Source organism: Plectropomus leopardus, chromosome 15, assembly GCF_008729295.1.
Source record: "Plectropomus leopardus isolate mb chromosome 15, YSFRI_Pleo_2.0, whole genome shotgun sequence".
In the NCBI taxonomy this organism is placed as follows: Eukaryota; Metazoa; Chordata; class Actinopteri; order Perciformes; family Serranidae; genus Plectropomus; species Plectropomus leopardus.
Window position 1 is genome coordinate 10,058,858 of NC_056477.1, and position 17,262 is coordinate 10,076,119.

The 17,262-nt window shown below is 39.0% G+C and overlaps 1 protein-coding gene across 2 annotated transcripts in view; it reads right to left on the bottom strand.

Annotated features, from left to right (window-relative positions):
- rgs7a (regulator of G protein signaling 7a) overlaps positions 1–17,262 on the bottom strand; it is a 65,886-nt gene that overhangs the window by 24,599 nt on the left and 24,025 nt on the right. For both annotated transcript variants that reach the window (XM_042502495.1, XM_042502494.1), the window contains exon 3: positions 1,577–1,673. In XM_042502495.1, the coding sequence (XP_042358429.1) occupies positions 1,577–1,673 (97 nt within the window). The remainder of the gene's footprint in view (positions 1–1,576; positions 1,674–17,262) is intronic.

Below are 17,262 nucleotides of genomic sequence, written 5' to 3' on the forward strand. Positions count from 1 at the left end.
ACAAAACGGATCAAAGCTGATGTGGCGTTGCCAGATGTAAAATCATTAATCAATATAGCCTCTTGCTGTTTTTCAACATAGACAAACACACACAAACAGTGTGCAACAGACTTGGCATGAAAAAGGAAGCAACGAAAAAAGAACTGTGCATCAGCTGCCCTTTATACGCCTAAAGCATTTGTCATTGTTTCACTAACGTCACTAAAGCTAAAGATAGCTATTTAAATTTATCTGTGTCTATATGTTGGTGCTCACTGCCAGCCTTTCAATCTCATCTGAGCCACCCATGTCAAAAAGGGCCTTGACATGTCACTGGTTGTGACAAGCCAAGCACGGCCCTTTTCGTTAGCAGTGATGGTGACCAGTGGTGGTTCATAGCATTTTTTGTGCACTGAGAGAAAACAAGGGAAAAATAAGGTTTTTGCCCCAGAATTTTAGGACAAGTACAATCTGAGAATTACTTTCTTCTTATTAATGCATCTAGTCCTTGATGTTTTGTCAAATTTTGATACCATCGCATTAAGCTCTAACTTTTTAATAACTGATATAGGGCTTTAAAGGTCCAGTGTTTAGAATTTAGTGACGTCTAGGGGAGGTTAAGTTTACAGAAGTAAAACTTCTGTGTGCCAAGCACACTGATTCTCACAGAACAGTGTGTGTGTGTGTGTGTGTGCATTTTAAATTCGTTAAATCATTTAATCAGATCATTCTGTGTGGTCACAAAATCCAAAATTTCTGTGGGTCTGTAAGCACAGCACGACAGGCAGTTTCCATGACTTCTAGATTAAACGTAGATTAATTTACAGGTGAGCGCTTTTGAATTTCACACTCTTTAGTGCAGGGAGTTGCGGACATGCAGGCAGTGGCACAGAGGAAGAGAGTCAGCACCGTAAGGCTCTGAGAAAACTTTATCTCCTCTCTTCTGCTGAAAAGTGGTGAATTTAAAGCTCACAGCAACTTAATACAACACAAGGTCAAGCATTTGACATCTATTGTTGTTGCATATTGCGAATCCATTGTTGGCAAAGTTAGCTTGTTTACTATATAAAGTGAATGCCACAGTCACACTGAACATCCTGCTGAGCTTGTTCAAACTTAAAAACTTTATATGGAAAAAAAACACAATGTGTATATTGGACAGCCAAATCTGTTTCGACTGACATTCTGAGTCGGGTACAACCCTAAAATCCTACACACTGGACCTTTAATTTGTTACTGTAAGTTTAATACCGTAAGTCTATATAACGGTTTGTAGTGCATGGCAGTGATGACCTCACTCCTCTCAGATGTTGAATGTAGTGTTTAACTTGAATAATTTCTTATGGAGTATCACTTCAGCATGGATTCTTATCTATTAGGTTTGTGCGGCTCGAAAATCCAATATGATCCTCTTGACATTCTGGCACTGCTGGTGTGAAATGCAAAACGGACAACTCTCTAAATACTTTCAGTGTTTTGTTTGGCCAGAACAGCCAAGTACTAGTCGGGTGCTTAGTGGGTGGGAGCCAAGTGGAAGAGAGGAAGAGGAGGGAGGACAGGAGAAGAGCGCAACAGAGCAGAGAGATAAAAGCCTTACCTGAAAAAACACTGGGGATCTTGGTTAGAAAACTTTTCACTGTTCGGATGGGGATGCCATTTTTCTCATCCTGCATGCGTGCTATTACTTCCTCCATCTGGACAACACAGGGACAGTCAGGGGAAGATTGTGGAGGAGGGAGACAGAGAGCAAGAGAGAGAGTTTTCATCATCTTTCATTAGTAAGTGGAGGTTGTGTGTGAGCAAGACAGAAAGAGGTAAACAGATAGAACTGGTTCCAGTGTGGTTCAACCATGTCTCCAGGGTACAGCCAGTAAGACGGCGAAGTTGGTGACTAACAATCTCTGCTGTCAGATTTCTGCTTCTCCTCTGAGAAATCTTTATGATTTGTGTCTTTTGTCACATATTTTTTTTGTAATTCTCTTTTAATTGGTAAAAAAAAGAACATACAAAAACAAAATAAATAATAAATGAACAGAAGACCTTTCGATCATGTAAAAAGGGAAAATAAACAAATAAATAAGTAGAGAAAAAAAAAAAAGAAAAACAATATATATTTATTTAAAAGGGGGGGGGGTAGATAAATAAAAACAATAAAATAAAATAGGAGTAGAACATAATTAGAGAGGGAAAAAAATACATTATAAAGACAAGGGTTTTGGATCAAAGCTTACAAACATACATATTGGGTGGTTACTAGTTACACTACTCTTCCAGTTCCAAACTTTGCACAGCAGAGAAGAAAAATTCATAATGTCACTTAAGAGACACTTCAGACACAAATGTTATGTGTTCAGCATTGACTGAGTTACAGATTGGAAGCAAAAGCTGCTCTGAGGAACGACATGCATGGGCAAACAGACACACATGACAACATGCAAACATTCACACGCGCCTCTGAGACAGAAATGTACTGGGAGTTGTCTCAAGGGCCTGGCAGGGCAACACAAGGCAGCCAATGTTTCCAAGAACACACAGAGGGGAGCAAAGCAGAGAGTAGACCATGGCCCCGATACGCCAGGCGATTCCGAGGCCTAGAGATCTCCCAAAAGTCCCCCCTCGGAGTAAAAATATACACACGGAAAATATGTACACAGGGTTCAACGGCTTGGCAACACAAAATGTGCTTATGTAATGCTTCATAACCCTCCAGTGGCAAAGGATTTTCTGTAGTACGAGGTATTCATGGGGAATGGTCAATTTCCTTTTTTTTCAGTTGTATGAGTCTGTCAAGGTTTGCTTTTTAACAGACAATAACCAGCTGAATTGATTAAAGTTTGATTTTTGAATGGTTAAATCAGTCAAATGTTTCCTTCAATGAAATGGGTACAAAAGGGTTTTCAGGCTAAGTCCAAGGGGGGAAAAACCTAGCCATGATGTAAGAAAAGACTTGGATTTTGGCTGTGGTCCTACACTAGACAACCATTGTCTTTAAAAATAGAATCATCACATATGGCCAAATTAAAAGTGGCATGCTCGACAATAGTGGACAAGCTGCCAAAATTTATTTTAAACATTTTACTGGCAATAAAAACATCTACTTCATTCAGATTCAATACGGTGAGGACAGCTCTATGACATCAGTCATTCAAAAGCCAATACACGTGCCATAAGACAAAGCTTTTCACTGGATATAAGTGGAACATTTAATCATCTTTTGCATGAAATTATGTAATTCTTTTTAAAAATATGCCCCGAAGACAACAAAAGTGAAAACAACAGGGGGCCCAAACATACCCCTGGGAAACACCACATGATGGGGCCTTGAGGAGATCCAATATAAAAATGGAACCTAATCCTCTTTTTAAGAGATAAGAGAGAACTAAACAAGAGCCGAATTCCTAAATACAGCTATTTTTTTCTCAGTCAATCATCTGCTTTAACATGTTAAGATGAGCACAGATCAAGGCAGATTAAAATTCTATCAAATACTATGAACATGTTATTTTTGCATCATTAATACGAGTTGTTTTCGTGCGATGCCCATGTTTGTAGTGTTGTGTATTAGTGTCTAGGACTTTTTCATTGAAAATGATTCCTTTTTATGTGATTGCATCTAACATAACAAGCTGTAACTTAAGTGTTTGGTGTCTCCATGTTATGAATATGACTGCGCAGTGCACTGAAGTAGTATGTTGTTCCCACAGGTCTGACTTCATGGATCATCCCCTCAGTCTCATCTTCTCTTCATCTTTGTGGGACACACACAAGACTTATCAGTGGAGCTCATCTGGGCAAGGTAACACGGTTTATTCTGTTTTATACAAATTGTGAAAATTAAGGTTTTGTATGGCCATACTGGTGAGAAATGAACACTTCTGATGAAAAAAGCCGGGTTTGATGTAAATGTGAAACGACTTGGGTTTGGCAGTTCATGAGCTAGTGCTGTAGCATTGTGTTATAATGAAAGCTTGTAGATAGTCAAATACCCTGGAGCTACAAATCATCCCAGTTAGGGATTGGAGCCTAATTGACAATGATGGAGCACAGGCAAATACTGTAACTAAAGAAGCTGCTGGAGGACAGTGGAGGCCCAGCAAGACTGAGAGAGAGAGATAAATAAAAAGAGAGGAAAAAAGATCATAAATACACATTTCAGATTATTTCACTCTGTTCTGGTAATCTCTTTCTACCACAGATGTACTGCATGAGGCAGGTCAGTAGTTCTGCCTCTACAAAATCTTTCCTTGGAGGTTCAGCAGTGTGAATCAGGTGGGCGCTTATGGCACTATAAAATTAGAGTTCTGAAAACAACTTAAATTTCTCCCACAAATATCAAGACCTCAGTGAAAAAAATCAATCCAAACTGCTTCTGGCTATCCTCCTCGAATCTCTGCTTCCATTCTGTTGTTTATTGGTTGCTTTTTTTTATTCCCACACATAACTGATGTCTGGATGGTCCCTACTGATACCAGTGTAACACCAGTGTTATACCAATATCTTCACCAGGAGGAGTCTTAAGCTGTGTTTCTATCAAAAGCTGTCACTATAGTACCTCTGGAACAAAAAGTAAAACCTACAACAAGGTACCTGGACCCTATCTGTTTAGTGTTTCCACCGCAGATAGTACTCTTAAATGTCGGCGGGGTTGTTGTCACTTGCTGCTCTGTCCAGCAGCACTTGCTGTATTTCCTTGTCCACTGGTGATACAGAGTGAAGTTGGCACCTCAGTTATCGTCCACAAGATGGGGCTGCAACTGAAATGAGAGTCTCTCTCAATAGGATATTTATAAATAGCGTGATTGTGCATTGACTCTTTGTCAGGCAAGAGCAGGGGTTAGGTACTGCCCGAGCACACCTGAGCGATGCTCTGACACATTTTTTTCTTCAAAAGCGGATTGGAATATGTGCAGTTCACATAATCAGGTCGAAATTAATAGACATTTTTTAAAAGCTTGAAGATCCACTTATTACTAAAAATTGTATGTCATCCAAGAGAGACAGTAAAAACAGATGAATGGTCAAAGTCGTCATATTGAAATTTAAGGTGTGTTGATGGATTCATGTCATCAACTCATAGATTGAGTTACAAAACAAGTAAACGTTCCACCTTAAAATTAGCCAGCATTTGGTCCAGTAAATTAAATTGTTTTTTCATTCTAAAACTGCAGCTAGAGGTTGTGAAACACCCTTTCATTCTATAGGTACAGTGTACTAATAAATGAAAAACTTGTCACAGTATGAACAGTGGTGAAACTAGCCAGAGCTCAGCCCAGAGCACAAAGTGTTAATACTTGTCTGAACTGCACTGAACTGAACCGACCTGCTGGTGGAAACACCCCATTAATGGACCACAATGCTGCAGCCACAAAGGTTTCATTTTTAATAAGGGACAATCATAGACTTCCACTACAGTGTTAATAGTCACTCTGGGAAATATAAGAAATCACTGACTGAATTAACAGGAGACAAGGAAGGTTGGAGAAGAAAGGATGAATCTCAAAGAGAAGTGCTACATTTGATCACAACACAATGGAAGCTGTTGAACTTCACAAAATGTTGACATCTAACAGTTTAAGTATCAGACGGGGAGATTTTTCTTTGGTGTTCTTCAACCAACACTAGTTAAAATTGGAGGGGAAGGTGTGATTCTAAAAATATGTTTTTAAATCAAATAAGAGACTCAACCGAGCTGAAATCAAACCAAAAACCACCATTCCCATATGAATACATCGTTATATAATCCAGTCGTGCAAAGCTGTAGCACCTAAAAGTGACGCACAGGAAAACAAAAATTAATAGTATTCATGTGGCCTCCTTTTTTGCAACACATGCAGCATCCCTTTTGCTGTTTTTAGACATATCTTTCTAAATTAATTCTAATTGTGTTCAGCTCATCCCCCGTTGAATAAGCATGCCTTATAACGCCAATCCTCCCTCTGTATATGTGTCTCACTGTCTTTTATAAGAGTTAGCTGGCACTGTGAGACACAGAGCATATAAGGACAACAACACCAGTGATCAATACTTCACACACTCTCTCCTATCTCTGCAAACCCTCACCGCCTACACATGGTAAAATGCCACCAGCGTGAATATTCAGGATCTAAAGCTCTTGAAGTCGGGATGCTCTCTGGCTTCATGTTGTGAGGAAGAGAGGAAAGTCGTTTCCCTCCAGAGAGAGAGAGGCAGGGAGACAGAGAGAGAGCAAAAGTGTCTCTCTGTCTCTCGCTCTCTCTCTCTGTCTCTGTCCCCCACCCATCCACCCACCCAGAGCTGTCTGACTGTGTCTCTGCAGCCTCTTAACAGATAAGAGCGAGTGTTTTGGCTGCACAGTGTGAATCATTGAATAATGATGGCACAGGACTCAGTACATATGAAGTGACTAACAAAAGCTCCGGATATAAGCACATACTGAGCTTCGGCACACGGCTCCAAGCACTTCAAAGACTATCACTGAGGGCACTCAGGGTGTAATCAGAATGTTCTGAAGCACCATTTTGAGCAAAAAAAAAAAAAGAAAAAGAGAGATATTCAAACCGGGTTTGTAAATCAATGCTGGCCTCTTAGATTTCTTTTTAGCCGTTGTTAAGTGCACCATAAGTCCCTTATTTGATGGGCTGTTTCTAAGAAAAGCGAGCCGATAAAAGGATTTCAGAAAGGTTCTATCTTGAGCACATCAGAAAGGTGGGAGGTTTTTAGGAGAAAATTTCACCAAATTTATTGTGTTTCCTAGATAGCTCATTTGGAAGTGACCTTTATCAGTTATCCAAGAAAAAAAGGAGGCTTGAAAAGAGGTTGTTTTGCTGCCTTGGTGATGGTTTCGTAAGGCTGAAATGTTGAGTAAACTTGGTTATGTACACGTGTATTGGTGTTTTAAAGGGATAGTTTGGATATTTTCAGTGGTTTTAACACATCACCACAAGCCTGGCATCTCTTCATTGGCTCCCTGTTTTAGAATTGATTTTTCAGATTTTGCTGATCACTTTTACAGCTTATCTGGGTCTGGCCCCAAGCCATGTAATAGAAATCTAGACTCCATATGAGCCAGTTCACAGCCATAGATCCTCAGGTGGGACCCCTCTAGCCATTCCAATGTTGAAGCTTAAATCAAAAGGTGACCATGCCTTTGCCATCACATCCCCTCGGCTTTGGAACTGCCTGAATCTGCCTGAAGAGATAAGGCTTACAGACTAAGAAATTTCTTTTAAATCACTTCTTAAAACTCCCTTTTATAGACTTGCTTTTATGTGACACTGTCTTTTAGTTTGTCCTTTAATTGATCTTTTAATTTGTATTTTTATTGTGTCTTGATCCTGATTATCGTAATTTTTATTAATTAATTTATTTTTATGTTATTGTAGTTTTCTAACATGCGTCTGCCTCTAATTTCTTGTTAATTCTACCTTAATTCTTGTCTGGCCTGTATTTGTCATTATCAGCTGGCTTCTATTATATTTATTATTATTATTATTATTATTATTATTATTATTTTGTTGTTGTTGTTATTATTATTGTTATTATTATTGTTATTATTATTATTATTTTGAGGTGGGTTGTATGAGGTACTTATCCATAGTCAGTGTATTACCTACACTGAAGCTAGGCGATGTAATGATGTGAAGGGGTCAGCAGCAAAATGTGTTTTAGCCAACTAAAATAAAAAAATCAATGTCAGTTTAAGCATACGCTATACTGAGAATTTTTTCACCTCTTTATCTTGCCGAGGGCAGTCCGTTCTGACACAGAGGCGATAACAGCTTCAGTTCCCATCTATGCTCTCATCAAAGCCACTAGATTCCACTGAGAAAAACACAGGAGATGCTGGTGTACCGCTGCCTCGGTTAGTAACTTTGCTTATGTTGTTTCAACAAAAAAGTCACACAATATCACAGACCAAATAACTGATCAAGGCAGGGGTAGACCAGTAACTCCTGAGTTTAGTGAAGTTAGGTTAAGATTTCTCAATGGAGTCTGATTTTGAAGAGAGCAATATATTATATAATATATATTTTGCTGTTGCTCTTGTTCACAGCGGTACATTGCTTAGCTTTTATGTCAGTATTCCTGTCTACTTCTCCAAACTGGGTGCATGCAGACTTACATTTTGTGTGTCATACGCGAACTGTCCCTTTAAAGTGTGTATCATGTAAACAGGACTTTTTCCCAACCTGTCTCTCACAACTGTAGAGTATATAAAAAATCAACATGATGAGATAAGTTGAGAAATATATCGTCCGTTTTATAACATGAAATAGAAATTAGCCTTTGCTAATCTGGCAACACAGTGTAAAAACAGTAAAGGGCAGAAAAAAATACATAAATACAATAAACACATACGTACAGATTTCGACTGGAGAACTGTTTTTGAGGGCTTTAGGAATAAAAAAGGGATGAAAATAGGCACCTTTGTGTGCTAACTGCAGTAGGTAAATTGCCTGCTGGAAGATACACCCTGCAATCTGCTATGACCTTGACATTTGAAATGAGCCATTACACGAAAGCCACACAGCATACATTTGTTGATTGTCCTGCACAACCTACAGGTTGCATTAAATCGTTCCTTAACAAATGATGCTATCCGTCTCTAGTGTTGACCTAGATTTAAGTGACGGAAAGGAATCCTGAGTACTTGATGAGCTCAAACTTATTTCTCAAGCAGCTTTAATTAGATCATCATTACCTACATACGCTTTAAATCCCTGAAGACAGACGCGTGTTTATTAGAGACCCAGGGACGTGTCGTGATACATTTTTAATGAAGAATGACATGATGCCTACTAACTAAATGTTACTGGGAAGGATGCACTTGCTTAGCTGACATGCTGTACGGTGAGCCTTTCCTCAGTTATAATTTCTGAAAGAAATCTACATTTTTCTTAGCGCGCTCTATGAAATGCAGCTTGTCCCGTCATTCAATTGGAAACTCATCTAGAGTTCATTTCAGTTTCTGTCTGTCAGTGCAGATGTAAAAACCTGACTGACTCTGCTGCTGAGGAAATTAAAAGCTCTCCTTTTCTTCTTCTTCTCCTCCCCTTCTCGCTTCTTCCCCTTCCCCCCCTTCTTGCCTGCGCTGCGACAGGTGAATGTTACTGCATCAGACGTACAGGGAAGAATGGTATTACCTTGACAGTGTTATCTGAGGACATGTGTGTCTACATGGGGAGAACAGATATTCCTCCAAACTCTGCATCACACAAACACGCACTCACATATCACAGAGGAACACATGCATCCACACACACACACACACACACACACACACATAAAACGCAGATATTCCCATCATGACTCGACACGCAGAACGCAAAGCGATTATCAGGCACATTGCAAGCAGAGCATATATATATAGTCTGACAGAATTCAAAGCTGCACACACACACACACACACACAAATGCACACAAGGACACACATTATGAAAGCTTATGAACCCAGAAGGTGGGGATTATTATATTTTAAAAAGCACAGCATCAAAATAGGTGAGCAACCGAGCTCAAGTCTGGCTGCCTACGGCGGTGCGAGAGCAGTCTGAATAGAACCTGTGGCTATATAGCATGACAGCTCCACTAGATAAAACAGTCTTTGCAGTTGCTTGATCTCATTTCCTTCTGAACCGCAGTGCTCTTCTCCATGAATGAGGCAGAACCTGTGGCGGAGGCTGAGAGATGATATTTCACACTTTGTTTGCCCTCAAAAACCAGCAGTGGTTTACTTACGTAAAAAATACAACCCGCATACCAGATTCAAGGTCAATAACTTTTAATAGTATCATTATTACAGCTGCATTAAAGTACAATGAAGTGCTTCGTTACCACAAACAAGTCGCAAATCTCTTCTAGAAGACAGGCTTGTGCATTTGCATATGGAGCAAATCCAAAAAGCAGAATTTTCTTCATGCCATACTTTGGGGGATAAGGGTAGGACACAATGCAGGCAAAGCATAACGCTAAAAATGTCTCAAAGACTTCCAGTGCAGTTTTTGGATAGTTTTATATTATGAGCTTTATTATTTTTGCCTAATTATAGGTCCCTGCTTGTCTAGACTTTACCGCTTGTGTCTGTATACAATGGTGACATATTCAAGTGATGCTTTTCCTTTCCAGTGGTGACCTAGATTTAGGTGAGGAGGAGAAATCTCAACATTTGATGAACTAAAACACCTTTTTTTAAACAGCCTGAATTAGATTATCACTTCTTATATAAGCTCTAAATCTCTGGAGACAGATCATTGTTTTCTTTGTTTCTTTCTCTGCTCATGGAGAGACATTAAACAAACTCAAACAAGTGAAATAAGGAAGGTCACCAGCTCATTTACTACCTAACACAGACAAGAGATGTGCTGACCAAAGGCATTCACACTATAATGGCCTTTGTTAGACAAGAGCACTTTGCAGCAGCATGATGGAGCTTTTATATCCACCACGAACCTTTTTTTAATCAATCAAATACAGTACAGGAGTAACAGAACATCTCACACACATAGTGAAAACCCTCACATTAGTGTTAATTATTAAAGTGAAATAAGTCTAAACATATATTACTGCAGAGTGTCAGACAAATCAATCAGTTAAATTACTGAAGTAGAGCATTTTAATAACCCTCCATTAGTGTGCATGAATATCACTGGGTTCACTGAAGGGCTGCATGTATAGATTATTATAGTGTCTGTGATATTCTGGCCAAAAATAACCTTAATAATCAATCATAAGACAAATAATCACAATGCATATATGGATTAAATTATGTGCGCGATTAAGTCTTTAACTATGTGAGGAAATCTATGTGATAAGTGAGTGTATTCATTCATTATTGTACCACCACAGATATGTTACAGTAGCATGTTAATATGTAGCAGATACATTAAAAGGTTGTGTTTCAACAATGCTGTAGTTATCATGTTATGTTTAGGCATGATTATGATTAGGAAAAAAAAACATTTGTTGGCCTAAAATACTCAGCTCTAGGCGCACAATTCCCACTGAAAAAGCAGTGATGTCTCAACCACGTTGCCTGCAGGTGCGCATGGTATCATATTGTCACGTCGCGTCACGTCGTGTCACGTCGCGTCACGTCGCATCACGTCACGTCACGTAAGGCATCTTGTCACCTTGTATCATATCGTATTGTATCTTATGGCATCATATCATATGGAATTGTAACATGCTTGGTACAACATGTAGTTTTGGTTGCTATAATTAGTTTTTTTTAAGCGTACCCGTTTACATCTTACTTAAGCCCAAAGTTGCACATATTTAAAGACAGGGCTTCTTGAGTGATGAGCTGTCTGCAAGGTATTGTTAAAGTCAGACTCAGATCAGTCACACTAAGTCAGATCCACCCCACAATCCACCAGTCAGGGCCCAAAAGAACATGGTGATGTCCGAAAGCTGAATTCAGGGTTTCAGAATAGTAGTCCACGACCCAATGGGTGATATCACGGTGGCTAAGTCCAATATTTATACAGTCTATGGTACTACTTAGCTCATATACTACATCACTTTGTTGACATAATACGAAACATGCAAATGTAACATATTTATGCTTTATAAAAACATACAATGACAACAGTCTCTTCTGGCGATTGGCTCCCCAAATTAAAAGAGAATTTTTTTTTTTTGCTTAAATACATGCTCAAACTGTCAGTCTTTAATTATAATATTCACAGCAGATAATGCGCTTGAAATTGATCCCTCATGCCATGACAGCACCAACCAATTAGATACCATCACACTAGTATTTGTGTCAGAATTAACACTTTGCCTGTCCAATACACAAGCAACGTATTGCATGAACTATTACAGCACCTAGACAACAAACATCTGCAGATTTGTGGGTGACTGGAAAGTGTCAGATAAAACAATAAACACATTAGCTCGACTAACTGGCTAATGTTCATTGTGTTACGCTGACGGCTAAACACAAAGTTATTCACACACTTCAGCATGCACCTGTGCAGCACTGCACCACTTGGGCATGCAAAATAAAATGACCGTGGCCTGCAGATAGGTGGGGGGAAGTTATTGAGCTCATGCTGACAAGGTTGTTGAATAGATGCCATGAATCCTAAGTCTCTGAGTTACCACAGCAACACCGTCTGCGACCACTATCACAAGGACATCTCTGGCAACTCGCCATCGCTCATTCATAAAAGAGAGAGAAAGAAGGTGGTTGTGGGGGGTCTGCATGAGGGGGACAGAGGGTGCACAGGATGCAGAAGGAGATGGATAGATATTGTCTACAGGGGAAAAATGATTCCTTGTTAATTTATGCTGTGTAACTAAGCTGTACAATACACTTCATGTGGTACATTACAGTAATATTTTTCTGGTTTAATTCCACAGTATTATTTTGGGAAGCAGCCGAGTTGAGTTTTATTAATATTTCTCCAGTGTTTGTTTTTTCATTATCACTTCCAGCAATGTTAATATTATTGTAGATGTGTGATATTTAAATTGCCCACGCATGTCTTTGCCTCGGGATAATTTAAGGTCCTACCTGCTGCACGAGTGAAAAGAGGAAAGTTGGCTCCGTTTTTTTTGTCTTTCTGTGTGTTTGTTTTGATTATACCAATAAACTAGGGCTACAACTAACAGTAATATTCATTACTGATGAGTCTCACAATTAATTTCTCTAATAAGTTATCAATTTTTTGGTCTATGAAAGGCTTGTACTGATTGGCAAGTGGATTGAAGGGATGATTGACCTTTGTTTTTTCCCATTTTGATATCTAGGTGGTTTTAGGTAACTTACTATCATAGCTAATGTGATCTCTATAAACTGCGCTTTACTCTGCATTAAGAGATGTTAATCAGCACAATTGACAAGGGAATTTTGAACCCTTGATTACAAACCAGTTTGCTGCTTCTTTTTCATGGATCTGACGAGCCAGATGTCCTTTCTTAGTACAACTGCTTGACAAAACTTTGCTCCATAACAGTTGTTAACAATATGGATAGTATTTGGATTGTAATATTAAAGATAAAATAATATTGTTAAAGGGTAAATTATGCTGCGATATTATTGCGCCAAGCACAGACATACTGACTTTTAAAAGGGAACCATTGTTTGACAGTGGCAATAAGTATAGTTTGTAATATTTAGATACTTTAAATAAAATGTTTAGACTCTTAAAAATGTTTATTCACAGAACTTTAGGTGCAATGCTACTCCCTCCTCCTCCCCCTGGTGATCAGATCACCCATCTGCCATCTTGAATAACCACGATTGAAGGATATGAATATAAACCCAATGGCTCGACCCTGGTCAGTGATGTCAGAAAATTACAGTTTCCCACAGGTCAAGGTAACATCTACAGATATTCAGTTTACTCTGACATAAAACAGAGAAAACAGCAACTTATGACATTTGAGAAACTGAACCTTGCAAAAAAAAATGTTTTTTATTTTATTTTTGTTTGAATAATGAGTTAAATAATTAATCTATCATCAATTCAGCAGGTAATTGTCTGTCAATGGATTAATCTATTGATAGACTAAGGCAAATCAAATCTGTTTATCAAGTAAGACCTTGAAGACAGACAGTCCACACTGTCATTTGCATGTGATCAGATCAGATTGTTGTGTCCAGAAATCGCCAACCTGTCTGCATGGGTTGCTGTGGTAACAATGAAGGTGTCAGTGTGAAAAATGGTGATCCATCATTTCACCCTCTAAACAATTTATTTTGGTGTTTGTTTACGGACTGTTGTTCCTCATGTTGTCCACTGGTAGTAGCAGCATGGATGTGCTCAGCACTTCCATCACTCTGGATTTTAAGTTGTCTTTGTGTGTTTTGACCAAAGACACTTTAAAATCTGATTTGAGCGGTCAGAGCGTCCGCACTGAAGTGCATCAGCAGGTAATCCAATTTGAATTGCATTTCAAACCACCTCCAAATGTGGTTTGAATCAAATTTGTAAAAACTGCCTTTCATGTGTTTTTTTTTTTTTTTGCTGTCCAGCCTTCCTAAAATCAATATGGATACAATCTGTATATGCACCAGAAAAAAACGATGTGGGCGTGCAGTTTGAACAAGGTCTAATTGTTTCAGTGCTACTTATCACCTGCAGCCCAGAGGGATGAGAGTATGTAGAACATAAAGCATTGAGGGTTATATGGTGGAAAAGACACCTTGGCAACAGATGGTCATGCTCTGTTTGCTCTGCTCACCTTTAATTATACATGAACTATCCTGATTTATAATCCGTTCTATTTTAAATGACTTTCTCCTCCCTCGTCTTGACTTTCTTCCTTAGTACTTATGCCTGCATATTTTGCATTATCATTGTCTCCTTCACACTCTCTATTTATCCAACCATTCACTTCTCATAGGTACGCTGAGGCTCTCAGATGGAGAACAAGAATGGACAACAGTGTGTCTCACAGCAGGCCAGGATCGCAGAACGTGAGGAACAGATGCCCAGGTGACAACACTGCCTAGAGTGAAGGCAATTAATCTATCCAAACTGAAGGTTTCTTTCTCTCCGCTGTGAGGCAGATTCTGCAAACCAGTGATTAGCCATTTAACAACATCCGCAGTTGGGTGCTTGATAAGCCTTGCTTTCTGTTGCATTCATCAATACACTTCTGTCTCTGTGTACACAATCAGGCTCCATTGAGCGATCAGTCAAATGGAGCATCTGTTACTTGGGATGTCACTTCACTGTTTCACACTCCAGGATGTTTTCTCAGTCTGCACATTAGTTCCCTCTGTCGTCTTTATTCTTCTTTGTATGTCGTCAGTAATAACATCAATGAAGGTGCAGTATAAAGAAACCTGAGGATGCGTCTCTGCCATTTGCAGCCCGTGGCTTTATCTCTCCAGCAAACTGCAAAGATCTATGAATTTTTTAGATGATAATTATTCCTCCTCGATGCCTCCTCTCTCTCCTCACACCTAATATCAATAATGTGTTTTATAATGTACCAGTTGGCGGTGTACTGCTTTGTCCGTTATTTCCATAATGGAGGACTGTGATAAGGAAAACCTGATGCCACTGTTGAACACTCACAGCAGCAGCAGTATTATCATACGCGAGCTCAGATGGACAGTGAAGGACAGATGGCTTTCTTACTAAAGACTTTGGTTTATTTGGATGAATACAAATGGATGTTGTCAACCGTGATGCCTCCTCAGTTTGAAATGTTCCTCGAGGTGTGACTGAAAGCCTTTTAATGGCTTGATCTGATTTGGTCTGATTTGCTAATGGATGAAAGCGAGACCGCTGTTTGCAGGCAAACAAGAAGATCGTTGATTCCCCGTGTGGTGTTATTGACATAAGGTTACCTGAGTGACATGTTGTTGTGCTGTTTTGCGGGTGCTTAAATGTAGCTTCTTTTTTGTTTGAAGCTGAAAGGGTAATATTGTGAATAACGCATTAAATTTGACCTGTATCCAGTCTACTTGAATCATATTGAATCGTGGCATGCTCCTAAAGGTGCCCTGTGTTACTCATGAAAACACTCCTTGATGTCTGACAAACGTGCTGAATGCATTTTCTTCCTTATAAAACATTTGCATAACCAACTCTTAAAGTATTTTAAATCCAGAATTGTTTACATTCATGTTTACTTGCCAGTAGTCTTCTTCTCTGTCTTTGCTGGTGTAGATGAGTGGAGAAGCCACTGGTAGGACTGTGCATCCCATCACTGAAACCGGCAATCCCAAAAGCACACCAGCTTCACACAGCAAATTTCCAGGTGTGCAGAGATGAGAAAGTAGGCATGGGTTTGAACTTCTCTTTCAAGCTCTCTTCTTTCATTTTTCACACAATTGCTTCTGTCACTTTTTGCGAGTCTAACCGACACTTTTGTCTTCAGACGTGGTTGGACAACACGTTTTGTGAGTTCATTTTGAGCATACGGACACCTTTATTCTTATAGTTTAGCTCTCCTACTGTTATCCTCGAGCAGCAATGCACTACTTTTAAAGATTGGAGAGTTAAAGGGATAGTTCAGATTTTTGAAGTGGGTTTGTATAAGGTACTTATCCATAGTTGGTGCATACAGTAAATGTCAGTTGGTATGTCAGTTTGAAGAAGCAGACTGGATTCGGACACAGAAGCTAAGCATTGTACTGCTGTGTATGGGGGCCAGCAACAAAATGCATTCTAGCCATCTTAAAAATAATAATAATAATATTTTAACCACATACTTTTCAGTCAGACTGTTCATTTTGACCAGGGAGCCATTGCTCTCATCAAAGGCACCAGACTCCACTGACAAAAACAGTAATTTTAGCTCTCTAAACATGGGAGCTGATGATCCATTGCTGCCTTGATTAGTTTATAAGTGTATGTTATTGTCAGACTGGTGAATCCAAACCAAATCTTTCAAGTCACAAAAATAAAAAAAAAAAAATTGTGTGCGGAAGCCGTGGACCAGCAGCTGCTGTGTTCAGCAATGTTAAATTAGTGTTTTTTTTTTCAGTGGAGTCAGTGGCTTTGAAGAAAGTGATATAACAGTTTCATTTTCCTGTTGGGAATCACTTTCTGATAGCAAAGTAGAACAATGACAATATCCTAAATAGCCTACTCTTAAACTGATACTGGTCCTTTTTTAGGTGAAACTTTTTTAGGTGACTAAAATACATTTAGTTGCTGACCCCTCCATGGCAGTATTGCTAAGCTTCCATGTCAGACTCCAGCCTGCTTGTCCAAACTGGGGTGTGCTGATTGACATTACTGTGTTTCTATGAAGTGCCCCATACAACCCTCTTTACTGGATAAGATTTGACAAGTTGATTTTACTTAAAAAGAAAACAACTAGGAAACTAATTGCCTTGAAAAATATAAGTAAACATAACAATAAATCACAATTTATAATAACTTTATATCTAATTGTGATGTTTACTTACAATTTAGTTATATTTACTTGATTTTTTGAAGTTGTTGCAACTTGAAAATAATTTCAATCAAATCAATTTGTCTAAGTCTTCCTTTAATCAACTGTAGAAGTAACAGAATTCCCAGCCTTGTAAAGTCAAACTAAAATATATCTCTTATGCTCAGTTTTCCCTGCAAGATAATTTACAATAGGTCGCTGTCCACTCTGATAAACAGATATTCAAAAATGTTGCTGAGGACAGAAAGTGAGCCAGATGCTGCAGTTACATGACGTACTGCTTGCCTGTAATTTATTCAGAAACAAATTTCAGTGGATAGTCTAGGCTGAAAATCAGAAGCAAAGAACAATCAAAGCCCTGTGAGTGGTGCCTTTGTCTACCCAGGTGTAAGAGAGGTTCATGTTGAGGTCTGAGTGAAAGAGAGAGCTGTGGGTCATCTGTTG